Source organism: Podarcis bocagei (genome assembly GCF_964188305.1).
Source record: "Podarcis bocagei genome assembly, chromosome: 2".
Lineage (NCBI taxonomy): Eukaryota > Metazoa > Chordata > Lepidosauria > Squamata > Lacertidae > Podarcis > Podarcis bocagei.
The window spans coordinates 109,478,452-109,494,169 of record NC_138126.1 but is presented as its reverse complement, the minus strand read 5'-3'; the positions used below and the strand labels follow the sequence as shown (position 1 = coordinate 109,494,169).

Genomic DNA, 15,718 nt, shown 5'->3' with positions numbered 1-15,718 from the left:
CCAGCCTTCACCTTTTATTCTTGCCTTTTTTTTTTGACACAAGAAAGCTGCCTCTTCAGCGCATGCGCGGCAGCCTACAAGCCAGAGAACGTCTGCCCTCTAGCGGCGCCAAACTGCTGATGCAGCCCCCGCTAAATTTGAGTTTGACACCCCTGATCTAGACATTTCCAAACTGACAAAAAAGCACATACCTCCCTGGTGAAATCTACTTCTTTTTAAAACTATATCTTTTTTATTATTAAAGATTTGCTTGGGTTACAAAGCAAAATCTACACCTAATACTGTGTAAATAATACTTAAGCATTTAGTAAGAATGGTTTCAAGCACATGCTTTTTCACTGTTTAAAATATTTTTCTGTTTCACAACTAATGCATTGCAAAACAGAAAACGTCCAGAAACATGCATGTGGAATGGCTCAAAATATCACAAAATGCTATTTGGCTGTTATATCACAGCAGGATTCAGGTTTTGTCATATTGATTTTCCAAACAAGAAACTTGAGGTTTTCTTGAATTCTACTTACCCCACCAATGGTGGCTCATTCATTCTACTTACCAATTTCCAAGATGGATGCATTAAAGTGCTTAAAACACTATTCTTCCAGAGTAAAATGATGGTATTTTTGTAATTATATCCCTTGGCAAGTAGAATAAAAATTATTACCCCAAAGCCTCTGAAGCTGTGAAATGAATTTTGTGACTCACATTTCAAACATGAAAGGTTTGCGCAGAAACCCTGAAATATTGTACTGTGACTAGAAGTGTTTTCAAGAGTTTATTATGATGAATGAAGCCTGCCTTTTTCTTTGTAGACAACTGAAAGAGTGCCTCAAGCTGTGCTTATGCTTCTTGTGGCAACCTGCTGTTGTACTTGCAAAGATAAGAGAGCATGGGGGGGGGGGGGAAGGTTTAAAAAAGCAGCAAGCTACAGTCTATCTAAATGAATACTTTTTTTACAATTCAAATTGTGAGTTGTATCACATTGGGGATTTGTACATATTCAACCATTGTATTTTCAGAATCAATACCTCTGGAGGGACAGTATGCAACATATGTTTAGTACAACGACTTTCTTTTGTGGTTGGATTATGGTGAGCATAGTGACATCTGCCTTTTCACTCTTGGATAGAAATTAGGCAGGTTATCAAGTCACATAAATCTGTACAGGAATTCCTTCCCTTTTACAAGCTGTTCTCTTCTTTAGTGCTTGAAAACCAAGCTATCAAAATACAGTAACACGATCCCTTCGGAAATTAGGCCCAGGTGTGACTAGTAGTTCCCTGGCCCTTCGTGTCTACTAGAGGTGTTGGGAAACTTTGGCCCTCCAGATGCGGTTGAACTACAGCCCCTATAATCTCTGATCACTGGTCATGCTAGCTGGGACTGATGGGAGTTGTAGTTCAGCAAAACCTGAAGGGCCACAGGGTAGCTATCCCTATCTGAAGTATGTTTACCATCTACGTTCATGGAACAATATAAATAATAATAGCTGTTGTCACTTGATATTTAGCAACTTTTACTGGTCAATGACTGCTGAAACTGTATTGAGCAGAAATGGTTGACATCCACCTGTCTCAGGATACAATAGAGTGTGCCTTTGGGACTGAAGTCAAACCGTTGGGAGAGTTACAGCACCTGCTGTGGCTGCAGAGACCAATAGCCAAGAGACAGCGATCCGGGCTGAGTTAAGCATCCTCATCCAATTTGCATTTGCTGTGAGTGGCTCTAAGGACAAATTATTGGCCAAAAAGCAGGATACAAATATAATGTAATAATAATAAGTAAATGAACTGAGTGGGATGGACGTCTAAGTAAATACGTTTCTGACTTGCAGTGAAAGGTGGGAGAGTGGAGAGAATGGAAGAACATAAACACAAAAGTTTTCCCTTTCAGTACCTCAAGGAGCCAGGAAGTTTTCAGGCTGTCACTGAACATGCTGACACAAGATTCCTTTCTAGCCCTTGGTAATATTCAGCAGAACAATCATGTTTTTCTGGCACTTCTTTACCCAAGATAGTGATTGTCTTCTTGTTTTTTTAAAAAACACCATCACCATCACAGGATACAGGCTACTGTAGAGTAAGTGACTGCAAGCAGACATAAAAGAATTTTAATAATGGGGGTGGGGGTGGGGGAAGGCCAGGCAGTAGCTCCTGGGAAGAGAAGCATGGACATTACTCTGTCACAGGGCTGGATTTAGGTTTGATGAGGCCCTAAGCTACTGAAGGTAATGGGGCCCCTTTTATGTGTCCAGCTGTCCTTTGTCGCTTTTTTGTGTTGAATATATGCTATATGGTAATTTATGCACCTGGGTAAAGGTAAAGGTACTCCTGACCATTAGGTCCAGTCGTGGCCAACTCTGGGGTTGCGGCGCTCATCTTGCTTTATTGGCCGAGGGAGCCGGCGTACAGCTTCCGGGTCATGTGGCCAGCATGATTAAATTGCTTCTGGCGAACCAGAGCAGCGCACAAAAACACTGTTTACCTTCCTGCCAGAGCGGTACCTGTTTATCTACTGGCACTTGACGTGCTTTCGAAATGCTAGTTCAGCCGGAGCTGGGACCGAGAAACGGGAGCTCACCCTATCGTGGGGTCGTGGAGATTCAAACCGCCGACCTTCCGACCGGCAAGCCCTAGGCTCTGTGGTTTAGACAACAGTGCCACCCGCGTCCCAATTTATGCAGCTAATAGGTATCTAAAGCCATTTGCACATAACAAAATATGTATTTTATCAAAGTAATTGTTGAACTGAAATACAATTAAGAAGAAGTACGGTATATTAATAGTATATCCAGGGTTTTTTTTCCTTTAATTTTTTTGCCCCCCCCAAGAGAGTGGGGCCCTAGGCTTTAACTTGTTTAGGTAAAGGTAAAGGGACCCCTGACCGTTAGGTCCAGTCGTGGCCAACTCTGGGGTTGCAGCGCTCATCTCACTTTATTGGCCGAGGGAGCCGGCGTACAGCTTCTGGGTCATGTGGCCAGCATGACTAAGCCACTTCTGGCAAACCAGAGCAGCACACGGAAACGCCGTTTACCTTCCCGCCGGAGCGGTACCTATTTATCTAATTTGATGTGCTTTTGAACTGCTAGGTTGGCAGGAGCAGGGACCGAGCAACGGGCACTGCTCTGTAACCTCTCTTAAGGAATCACTGATGTTTGCCATCTCCCTAGTAGCAATTTACTCCCCTCACCCCAGGTCAGTGGCGTATCCAGCCACTCGGGCACCTGGGGCGGTGCGTGCCCTGAGCCCATGGGCGGCATATAAACAACAACAACAACAACAACAACAACAACAACTATTATTATTATTATTATTATTATTATTATTATTATTATTATTATTATTATTATTATTATTATTATTATTATTATTATTATTATTATCTCCCGCCTGTAATAATTGTCCAGCACCCACCACCGCCCCCTGCAGCTCCCCAGCACTCTGTCAATTCTCCTTTGCCACCTGAGCCTACTGCCTCCGAAACCCCATTGAGAAGGCAGGGCTCCAAACGGGACACGCAATTTCACCCCCCCTCCCTTTCTTAAAACTCGGCCGTTGCTGCTGCCACGCTACCCTGCCCAGCCCGCAAGCGGCGCCACTCCCGGCGAGGCCTAGCCGCTTTTCCCAAGCGCAGGCCACGTCGCCTAGCAACCCCGCCGACGCGGCGAAGCTCGCTGCGCCGGAAGCGGAAGTAGTTCGGGCCCGTCGGGCCTGCCCCTCGCTGAGGGAGCCCGGCGGGAAAGGGCGGGGTTGGTTTGAACCGTTGGCTGCCTTTTGTCTGGTCTCCTTGCAGCCGCGCCGGTTCCCCGACTCTTCTCGGAGCCCCGTTTCTCGGGGTCGCGTCGTTCAGCCCCACTGAAATAAGGGGGGGGGGAGAGAGGGAGGCGCAAGTTTGTGAGGTCTGTGGGGGGTTTAGGACACTCCATCAGTTCACTGCAACCACCGCAGCCCCACTTCTGTGGCATCTCCTTGTAGCCTCGCCCTTGTTTGTGGGGAGGGGAAGTGGGGTTGTGCCAACCCCCCCTCTCTTTCTCTGCCAGGGGGCGAACCTTTGCCCAAAGCCTCGACGTCGTGGACTGCGCGAGGTAAACGGAGCTATGTTGTCATTTCTGGGCATAAGGAGCTTGTTGCAGCCCTCCTCTGCATAGTTGCTTGGGAATAAATCCCATTTAATTGGAAGGCGCTAATTTTCCGAGTAGGTATGCATAAGCCTGGGCATGGGCCAGTGCCGGATTAAGCCCCTAGGCAGTCGAAATCTTGCCCCCCCCCCCGTAAATTATCTCCTAATACTATATTTCATTTTTAAAGGTAAAGGTACCACTGACCATTAGGTCCAGTCATGGCCGACTCTGAGGTTGCAGTGCTCATCTCGCTTTACTGGCTGAGGGAGCCGGCGTACAGCTTCTGGGTCATGTGGCCAGCATGACTAAGCCGCTTCTGGCGAACCAGAGTAGCGCACAGAAACGCTGTTTACCTTCCCCGCTGGAGCGGTACCTATTTATCTACTTGCACTTTGACGTGCTTTCAAACTGCTAGGTTGGCAGGAGCAGGGACCGAGCAACGGGAGCTCACCCCGTTGCGGGGATTTGAACCGCCAACCTTCTGATCGGCAAGTCCTAGGCTCTGTGGTTTAACACACAGTGCCACCTGCATCCCTTATTTCATTTTTACCAACCAACAATTTCAACAAACTGATTTCATTGCACAAAAACAAACCGTAGCCATTTGGATCCGTTGTGGCCCCTGAAAGGCATGAGGGGGCCCTAGGCTGGTGCCTACGCTGCCTATTTGGTAATCCGGCTCTGGCTTTTGCACATTTACATTGGGGTGTTTTTTTTTTTGCCCCACTGAACTTGGGGGTGGGGTCGGGATGGGGGGACCTTGGAATGAACACGTTTATGGTGGGGTTAAAAAGGCAGCCGTCCTATGTACACTGATCAAGGTCCCATTGAACTGTCAGACATATTTCTGCACAGGTGTGCCAAGGATTGCGCTTGCAGGGTCCTTGCCTTTCCACTGAAAATCCCATATCAACACTGCAATCCTGTGTGTGTGTCCCACTATTTTTGGTAAGCGTTACTATGGCATAAGCGTGCACAGGATTACTGCCTGAGAGATTTGCTGTGGCCATGTCATATACACATCCTTGTAGGGTGGAGATAAACTACTCTGGCCGGCCTGATGATTTGTTAGTGGGAGAGAAACGGCAAAATAATGCAATTAGAATGATGTTTTTAAACAGAACACTCAATTGGGTCAAAAAGCTGTAGCCAGATTGTTTACCTGGGTTGGTTATAGGAAGCATGCAACTCCAGTGGCGACTGGTCTGCTTGTGGGCACAATTTAAAGTGCTGATTAGGATCCATAAAATCTTATTCGGCTTAGGTCAAGGATATCAGAAATACTGTAGTCCCTCATATAAACCTGCTAGGGCTGTGAGATCTTCAAGGGAGGCCCTTCCCATGCTCCCACCACTCTCTCAGGCATACTTGTGGGACAGGGCCTTCTCAGTGTCTGCTCCCAGACTTTGGAACTCCCTTCCTAGAGAAGTTAGACTTGCCCTTCTCTGGCAAGTGAAGATGTGCTTGTTCTAACAGCCTTTTGGGAACTGAATGCTTTTAAGGAAAGGCAGGTGTTGTGTTTTTATTTGTGATGATCTGTATGTGATCTCGTATATACAGTGGTTTTTTTCTGGGGGGACGCAGGGGTATGCATACCACTAAATATTTTGTGAATCTTTGTACCTTTGTCCATTTACTGTATTTATTTTCCCCGATTTGAACTATAAAATGGTGATTTTCTTGAGTCAAAACGAGAGTACCCCTAAACATCTTTTAGAAAAAAGCAGTGTGTGTGTGTGTGTGTGTGTGTGTTCTACTAGTGTTTAATTGATTTTTAATTATTGCTTTAAAAAATATGTTTTTAGCTGTTTCTGTTTTAGCTGTAAGCCACCTTAAGTCTCTGTCAGGGAAAAAGGTGGAATATAAAAAGATATAATAATGATAGTAGTGAAGTTTTTTTGAGGATAAATATCTGGGTTGACCTGTGCTGAAAAGCAATTTAGCTAAGCAAGTAAACTCAAAAGAGTAACAATGTACATGATGCCAAGGAAGTGTTTATCTTGTGTCTCTTGTCTATGATACATATTAATTGAATGTCAGTTCAATTTTAACCAGTGGAGGCATGCTTTCAAGTACATGACTGCAGCTTCTAACGGCAAAGCAGTGTTTATCTTATACTTAACAAATGCTGCACAAACTCCACATATAATTCTGATAGTTTTTTCGGTAGTATTACTGTTTGTCTTCTCCAAATTCTATTTAAACCCAAGAAGCCTGGTAACTGTAGCCAGTGTTCTGGGTGCATTTTGCAACAGGGAATTTCATTAGCGTGAGCAGTTTCTGAGGTCTGGGCACAGTACCGCGCCTAAGATTTCAGATTAAAACTGCAGAGTGGAAGGAAAGGAGGACCTTTTTCTGCCTCCCTAATTCCAGCTACTCTCTGAAGACTGGAGAAAAGACCCACTTAAGAATATTAAGGGGTTGGGCAGGAAAAGGATTGGTCATGTGAAGAAAGAACATAATATTTTAGATTCAGGTAGGTAGCCGTGTTGGGTATCTGAAGAAGTGTGCATGCACACAAAAGCTCATAACTAAGTACAAACTTAGTTGGTCTCTAAGGTGCTACTGGACATATATATATATATATATATATATATATATATATATATATATATATATATATATTACTGTAGCTGCAGTTCATTCATTTTCAGCATTGTATTGTTATATTAAAAAAAATGGCCATAACCTAGGTTTAAGGTGCCATTTACCTCCTAGCTTTCATATCTCAGTTTATCTGACTGTAGCTTCTCTCTCACATAGCTACAATTTCCAGCACCCTTATTAAACTACATTTCTCAGGGTTCTTGGGGTGTGTGTGTGGGGGGGAATGTGCTTTAAATATGTTTTTTGTATGCCGCCACTGTTACTGGTTTTCAATCCAGATCCCTGCTAGCTAGGGATAATGGGAGTTGTAGTCCAACAACAGCTGGAGACTCAAGTTTGGGAAACTCTGATCCAGATGATGGACATGATATATATCCCTGTCAGCAGGTTCTTCTTTTGGGAGGGCCATTTTGAGAAGAGTATGAGGCAGGTAGTATCTCACTTCCATCTGTTTTAGATGTCAAGTTCTGTTGACACACTACTACTTCCTACATTGCTCTTTAACATCTGTGTTGGCAATTTACATTGGACAATATTTGGCCCCGGCTGGGAGACCTGTTTGTTGAACTTTGCTGTGTATAAATAAAATATTATTTAAAATAAAAGATTGCATTGTGTTTTTTGCATTGTGTTTCCAGTTATCCTTTTAAACGCATCTATATTCCGATTGTTGAATGAGCAGAATGAGTGGTGAAGAAGAAACTTGGGAGAAACTGGATTCAGAATTTGATCACTATGTTGTGGATATGAAGCCTTATGTTTTGAAACTGCCTCACAAATCAGGTAAACATTGGAATGAAACGCTATCCGTAATATTTTATTTTTCCATTTTACAGTAGCACACTTAAACCAAATAAGATAAACATATATGCTCTTTAATCTTGGCTTTGCTATATGATCAAGAACCATGATCATATAAATAAACTGAGTCCTAATTTATCTTATGGACTCATGGTATGTTGTGAATATTATGGTGGGGAGGGAGGAATGAATTTTTGTCTGAGTAATTTATCATATCAAAGCATTGCTTACAGTTGGATTGCTGTGTGTAGCATGCTTTATGTCTAGGCAGCTAGGGCTATTCTAACAACTTAGTGCTTCTTGAGCAAAAGTAACAAAAATCATATATGCTTCTGATACTGAACTACCTCCCTTATACACAAAGTACCCAGATCCCAGAGACATGGGCATAGTGATGGGGACGTTCAATTCATTGTGGAGGCTTCATGCAATGGAAGAGTCCGGGAATCCAGTCCTGTCACTTGCTTTTGAAGGACTTTCAAGTGCAGGGTCACAGTGCTGATGGCTGCCCAATTCCAGTAGCCCTGGAGCACAGGATTGTATCAAACTCTTCTGCTCCACTTGCACAGCAGGCTTGCTGACTGATTGATTGAATTGATATACTGCCCTATACCTGGAGGTCTTGGTGCGGTTCACACAATAAAATCAAAATATGAAACCACAAAATACATAATCAAAATTAAAAAGCACAACCCAATAGCCGCCGCCCACAACTCACATTTTAAAAGGGCATAGGCTTCCTGAGCAGAACTTTACCCCTTTTCTCCCCTGCAGCCCACCCTACCCTCAAAATGGGGCAGATTTGGGGGCTGGATGGGCAGATGAGCAGAAGGGAGAGTTCTGTTTCGCAAGTAGAACTGTTTGCACAGTGTTGAATGCAACCCATAGGGAAGAAGCCTAGTGCAATATTCTTTGCTGGGTATAAAATTGGATTGAGGGATTAGTAAAATATATAAAATATGGTAAGTTAGGATTTGATGATGTGAACAGTTATTGTTGTTCCAAGAAAAGGGATACAGTCTCCCTGGCACTTGCGCTGTGTATAGAGGGCAGGTGATGGTGTCTAGTGTCAGTTTAGTGAAGGAAGAGGAAATGATGGAATAAATGCTTTACGAAATTAAATACTGAAAAGTGCTACAAACGTGCATAATCATAACATTTGTTTTCATTGTTTATCTTTTAAGCATTTCTGTTAATACTGATTATTCAGGCTCATCCTTCTTAATGATGTAAATATACTTTTATATAAAGAATTATGGTTATTTTATGATTAATCACATAGAGATAATGAAATTTTTTTTAAAAGATTTGTTGAGGATTATACCATTTTATAAAATTACAAATGATTTTTAGAAGCTTCCTGATCTTACTTAAAAACAAATAAACACTATAGCAGTTAACTAATATTATTGCTATTAATAAATGAAAACAGTATTTTTATAAATTTAGAGATTACAGACAGAAAATGGACATACTATGTGGATGTAATCTACAAAGTGTAAGTGCTTGATAAATATTTTTGATCAGTTTTTTAATCCTACTAGTGGTACATCTTGTTACAGAAAAACAACCAATGTAATGCCATGAGAGGTTGCTAAATTTACTCTTCTAGTTAAAATATTTTCACAAGTAGGCTCAGTACATTAGTAACAGGATGTGGTTTTTCATAAAGAGGATAGAAAATTGTTTCACTTCCTGAAGAACACACATGACATTTTGGCCTTAATTCTGTAGAGGGAATATGTATTTTATCACTAAATTTAATACCTTGTTCTTAAAATGCTTTCATTTATTGTCTCCCAACACAGCCATGAAATGTGTACAACATCACAAGAATTTGAAGGGGTATGCTTAGAAAAAAAATGTTGCTAAGGCTGTGGTGTGATTATACCACACTCTGATCCAAAGATTTAGATCCGTTTCATATACAGTATGAGAAAATCTATACATAAAATATGTATGATTTAGTGTATAAAAATTATAAAGGTGTATATTCAAACTTGTAATACACAAAATATACAGATGATTCACACATTACACTGAACACATGTGGCAAACTTTAAATCTACAGAGGTGTATTCTGTGGTATTGCTCAGCTGACAGTAATACTGCCAGCAATTTTTTTATTTTTATTTTTGCATTCATTCACTAAATCTGCTTTCGTGTATCCCCTAACACCTTGGAGCAGATTTATAATGTGTCTTTGTGCTGCAGGGAAAGGGTATTCCTAAAAATTACTTCTTGTTGCACTTATGCAAGCCTTACCATCAGCTGAATGATGCTTGAATAAAGCTCATAGCCTGTACTTCCTTCAAATTTATAAGTAGCTTTTACATGCAAATACATGCGTTAAAGGTCAAACTACCAGTATCTGAGTGCTTCCTTGTGTTAATTAGTCTGTATAAGTGTAACAGTTTGTGCACTATTACTAACTTCGGAAACACAAGATTTCTTTTGAAGTTTATATTTTACAACAAAACATTTTCAGCTCGGCATAAATTTATTTATTGATAGAAAAGGTAAATGTTTAGACCGCTGTAATTTCAGCTTCTTACACTTGATTCATTCCACCCCCACCCTTCTCAGAACGTCAGAGATGTGCCCTTTGGATCAAAAAGCTTTGTGAGCCTTCAGGTGCGGGCGCAGGTACTGTTGGTAGGAAGAACCGGAACTTGTATGGAAAGCTGCTTCTGCATATGCTGAAGAGAGGAGTGCTGGAGGGCCCCTTTACGCAGAAACCAGAAACAGGAACACTGAAAACTCTTCCTTCGTACATGGTAAATATGAAGTGCATTACTATGAAAGGATATTTGTTGTCATTGCATGAGCCTGAGGACTTTTGATCCAGCAGGAGGCATCACTCTCACAAGAGGCGGCATGGTGTTTTTGGCACATTCCCCCTTGCCCTGTCCTAGGGGATCCTCTCTAGGGCAATATTTTGGGAGTGCCAGGGGATGGAGAATCAGCAAAAATGGCTTCTTCCCATGGATGCCTCCCTCCAGTGCAGCTGTGCTAAGAACACTAAATGGATTTCACCCATAGTCAGCAAGTTAACGTACCTATTTTGTACAGTGGTACCTCAGGTTACATACGCTTCAGGTTACAGACTCCGCTAACCCAGAAATAGTGCTTCAGGTTAAGAACTTTGCTTCAGGATGAGAACAGAAATCGTGCTCGGGAGGCCCCATTAGTTAAACTGGTGCTTCAGGTTAAGAACAGTTTCAGGTTAAAAACGGACCTCCGGAACGAATTAAGTACTTAACCCGAGGTACCACTGTATTTATGGCAATGCACACAGAGATCCTTTTGGGGTTGCAAACAGGACAAAATGGGATAAGTTTTTTTAAAAAATGCCTTTTATTTTTGCTATTGTTGCTTTTACTGTGCTAAACTGCCATTCTCATAGAAGCCTAGGGTAGTTTACAGCATAATAAAATACAATTAAGAGGTTTTTAAAAAACTACATATGGATACTGTTGTTCGGACTGCCTTACGTTATCACACTGCAGGCCATATCTGTTTTTGGGAACGCAGGTAGGGATGTGCCTCCTGATCTCAAAGAATTAGATACTTGGGCCTCATGCCATCCAGGGCTTTGTACACTGGTTCCAGCACTTTAAATGGGGTCCAGTTTCAATTTGTTTGTCTACCTGAACTATGGAACTCCTCAAAGTGCTTTACAACTTGAGCAATTTGAGAATCTATTCTGACATAAGCTAAGGCACAAGTACTCGGGTGTGTCACTGGGACACAGATGTATGGGGTAGTTGGTCTAAGTTGCTGGACAGTGTTGATGTTTGATGATCGCAAAATGCGTGACCATTTATGAAGGTTTTATATTTCTGGCTCCTCAATATGTATATAGGAGATAATGCAGCGTGGTAAGAGTCTGTAAAACCAAGTGAGAAGTTTAATACAGAGTTGACCTTCAAAATAAATATGAAAAGATTACTCCAGCTGAGTCTGACATAAATTTTTGATTTTTAAAAATGATACTAAGCAAATGGCAAAGATAGCCAAGAAGCTGATAAATTGTGTTAAACACAGTCAAGGATAAGTTAGAACTGAAAGTCAGGTTTCTGAAAGGTTATCACTTGCCTGAATACGTGTAGAAGTATTTTGGTGATAATACATCACTTCTGTTGCCTAGGTCCTGGAAACTCATAGTTTCTGAAGAGAAGCTAGGAGATGTTCCTGGAAACTTAAAAGCGTTTTTATTTTTTATTTTTTTAAATGTAGTCTATCTACTTTGATGAACCAAATTCAGCAAGAGTGTGGAGCAGCAGCCCAGAAGGTTTACCTGATTGGGTCATGGGAGAGCTGGGGCAAAGTGATTCTAAAATGGATGAATCCTGGAAGGTATCTTTTAGAGAGGAGTCTGCTCTAGTAACCTCACCCCTTGGACACAGGTATGAAGTGCTTTGCTTATCTACATAAATATATCCAAAACGAGTAACACTGAAAAGAGACGCCTTTGAAGCATGTTAAAACATCACCTTGGCACTCATGCTAAGAAATTGTGCTTATAGTGTAAATAGCAGAGAAGGGCCATAAAAAGCCTGGCTTGCACATCACATTAAATTATAGTTGAAATAAACTGGTTTAATGTGAATGTGCATGCTCCTTCCTCACACCTGCTGATAAACTAAGCCATGGTCTGTCTTTGTGTTATATCTGAACCTGGACTCGTGGTTTATTCCTTGGCTTACTGTGGTAACCCAAGATTTGTTTTTGGATTGCTGCTTGTGGTTCATTTGGAGAGAAAGAAATCATGAGGCAGGGTCTGCACGTAACATTAAGCCAGACCATGGCTTTGTTCCCCAGTGGCGTGGCAGTGGTGGTGAGGGACGAGCGAAGTGCTTATGATTTCAGCAGCATGCATGATAAGAATGAGGTTCCTGTCTGCCTCATTGGGGCTTTTAATGATCTAGTGGGCATGCAAAAACACGGTATTCTTTTTCTGCCCTCATTTGCTTATTCTAATTTTGTAAAGCTCTTTATGATTCTCAATGGCTACCCCAATATTTGTAAACCTATTTCTAGAGAGGTCTGCCTTAGCACCCCCTTTCTCCCAATTCTTAAAATACTTTTTTATATACATTTAGAAAGCCTTTGGCCTGTCATATCACCCTGATTTTATTATTTATTTTTCTTCTTTAATGAGACCAATGTCTTTGGTTGACAATATGGCACTTGAGTGTACACATGTTTCTGTGAAGGTCTTCCCTGGCGCCCACAGTGTCCCCTCCTCCCACTGAAATTAGGCTTCAAAGAAATAATAATTTGCTGTATGCACAGTGGCAGTGTGTGTCATACCCATGGCAGTTTTCTGGTTTGTAAATGTGCCAATGGGCCCCAGAAACAAAGACGACCCACCATGCAATAATGAGTGGAATGGTTTCACCAGTTACGGTACTTATTTTGTAGATTAGTTTTGAGTCTTAATTTAAGCCTTAGACATGTTTGCATGTTTAGCTTTTGGATTTATAGCTGGAGCAGAGTTTAGTAATCCAACTCCTATTGCTTGCTGCATTGTTTTCTATTGTTGCTGTGTTGTTGTTTTTTAAGGCTGAGTGTATTTTTCTATTTTTTGTTAGCTTCTGTGGGCTCTACAGGAGGAAGTGTGGGGTATACAGTAATTACAGATAATTGCTACTTGTTGTAAATGAATTTGAGATCCTGCAAAAGGATAGCTGTTAAGGATCTTTTGATGTTGGAATTCGCTGTGCAACAGAATGATAGTTTTTGCTGTTAACTTAGCTGGTGCCTATAAACTCGGCTGCACAACTTGCTTTAGAAATTAACTTCTGTTATGCTTTCTGTCTATGCACCTTATTTGAATTGGAGACCATAGTTCAGGTATAATGCTAAATAATGCTTTAGTACTACTGTAAACGGGACATGGGTGGCGCTGTGGTCTAAACCACTGAGCCTTTTGGGCTTGCTGATCAGAAGGTTGGTGGTTCGAATCCCCACAACGGGGTGAGCTCCCATTGCTCTTTCTCAGCTCCTGCCAACCTAGCAGTTCAAAAGCATATCAATGCAAGTAGATAAATAGGTACCGCTGCAGCAGGAAGGTAAACGGCGTTTCCGTGTGCTCTGACACTCATCACGGTCCTCTGTGCACCAGTAGCAGTTTAGTTATGCTGGCCACATGACCTGGAAAGTTGTCTGTGGAAAACGCTGGCTCCCTCAGCCTGAAGAAAGATGAGTGCTGCAGCCCATAGTCACCTTTGACTGGACTTAACCATCCAGGGGTCCTTTACCTTTACTGAGTACTACTGTGTGACAAAAGATTTCCCTTTGATTAAGCATAGTTTGACATTGTATCTGAACTGACAAACTGATGTACAGTATGCTTAAAATCAGAAGCTGAAGCTGGTTTGTAACCCTGTTTTGAAAGGCAAGTGCAAATAATTACAGTGGTACCTCGGGTTACATACGCTTCAGGTTACATACGCTTCAGATTACACACTCCGCTAACCCAGAAATAGTGCTTCAGGTTAAGAACTTTGCTTCAGGATAAGAACAGAAATTGGGGTCCGGCGGCGCGGCAGCAGTGGGAGGCCCCATTAGCTAAAGTGGTGCTTCAGGTTAAGAACAGTTTCAGGTTAAAAACGGACCTCTGGAACGAATTAAGTACTTAACCCGAGGTATTTGCCAATTTGGATATAATAGCAAATTCTGATTTCTGCAAAAGAGGGAGTAGCTAGTTGGGAATATGATGTGAACATAAACTCATTGCTGTAGCTCTGAACCATGGTTTGCTGTTAGATATAACCCAGCCCAGAGTTTTCTTTGCAGCTGAATTTTTCAGAGAACTGAAAGAAATCTGTGTTGGACTGAATTTTAAAATGAGGGATGTAGCACCTTCCCTCAGTAAGACCCTACAGTCCTGGAAACATATATTGGTTACTCTTAACATTAAGAGTAAGGTAACTAAGAAGCATTGTGTGAACAAACTATTTGGCTGACTGCTACAGGAAATGCAAATATAAATTAGACAGTAGAGCCAAATAATTTTTAACCACATTTCTCTATTTCTAGATCCATATCTATAACCTGGACGCAGTCCTTGGATAACAGTTTGACTTTCTTTGCAAAAAGAACTGTAGATTTGTGCAGTGAACTTTCTAGCGTGGCAAATGTAGTACTTGTTTGAATGTAATTCCAGTTTGTTTTGTTGGAACAAAATGTTTTGATTACTTTGTTTAGAAGGGCATTTTTCTTACCCTGATTTTATTCCTGTGATCTAATTTAGCCTCCTGTGGAGATTATGGGTAAACAATTATTTTTTTTTAAAAAAGTGTAACTTTGACTTAGGGCAAGCAGTTTGGGTAGGTAGCTGAAGTCAGTGTTTACTGGTCATGACCTGATTCATCATGAGTAAATATACCCCCCTCAACAAAAGACGAGTGTTTTTTATTTGTAATATTTCACACATGTGCTTTTTATGGTGAGTAATTTATTGAAACTTGGAGCTGAAGTCTAATGCTGCCTCAAATTTTATAGCTCCTTGTACTTTGAAAAATCACTTTAATCTTAAAAGCTGTCCCCCCCTTCAATATGTGTTTGATCATTGTTACTAAAAAATCTTTGATTAAAACCTTATTTGTGAAGCATTTCTAACAACATTTTACATTATGCTGTTTGTGTTCAAGGCTGCTTTTTATTATTAACGATGTAGAATCCGTAGCACCCTTTTCTTGAGGATGTATTAGAGAAATCATGAATGCTTCATAAATACATCAAACTTTTCCAACAGAACAGCCCATCTAGTCTCTTGAACTTTTAAAAATGTCCAACTTAACCTTTTTAGGAAGGCGAGCAGAGGGAGGAATGAGAGGTAGTAGAGGACTTCTCTAGGGTCCTTAACAGCTATCCTCTGTCTTGATTTTAATTTTATTGATTTTTTAGTCAGAGCTTTCCCTGGAAATGCTGTTTCCTTCATTCACTAGGAGAGATTCCCATTTCAGAGTCAGAATGCCTTCCTTTGGTATGAATTGGGCTGCCCAAAGGCAGTGCTATTGATAATGAATAATATTTATAGTTTCATGCTTTCAACTACCCTGATCAGTAGCAAGTTTCAGTGGCAATCTTTATAGGAACAGCAGCCTTGAACAAAGTGAATATTGAGGACTTACGTACCATATTTATCGTCCTATAGGGCGCACCGGCCTATAGAACGCA

General features: G+C 41.3%; 1 protein-coding gene across 5 annotated transcripts in view; it reads left to right on the top strand.

The window, feature by feature from the left end:
* The first annotated feature begins 3,687 nt into the window (after positions 1–3,687).
* Positions 3,688–15,718, top strand: part of CEP112 (centrosomal protein 112) — a 220,573-nt gene continuing 208,542 nt past the window's right edge. For 4 of the 5 annotated variants that reach the window (XR_014004693.1, XM_081181283.1, XM_081181281.1 and 1 more), the window contains exons 1-4: positions 3,688–4,084; positions 7,366–7,510; positions 10,115–10,305; positions 11,768–11,937. Coding sequence is in view for 4 of the 5 variants with exons in the window: in XM_081181283.1 (XP_081037409.1) it covers positions 7,402–7,510; positions 10,115–10,305; positions 11,768–11,937 (470 nt within the window). In the remaining variant the exon portion in view is untranslated. The remainder of the gene's footprint in view (positions 4,085–7,365; positions 7,511–10,114; positions 10,306–11,767; positions 11,938–15,718) is intronic. The other variant, XM_081181284.1, reaches the window with a different exon arrangement.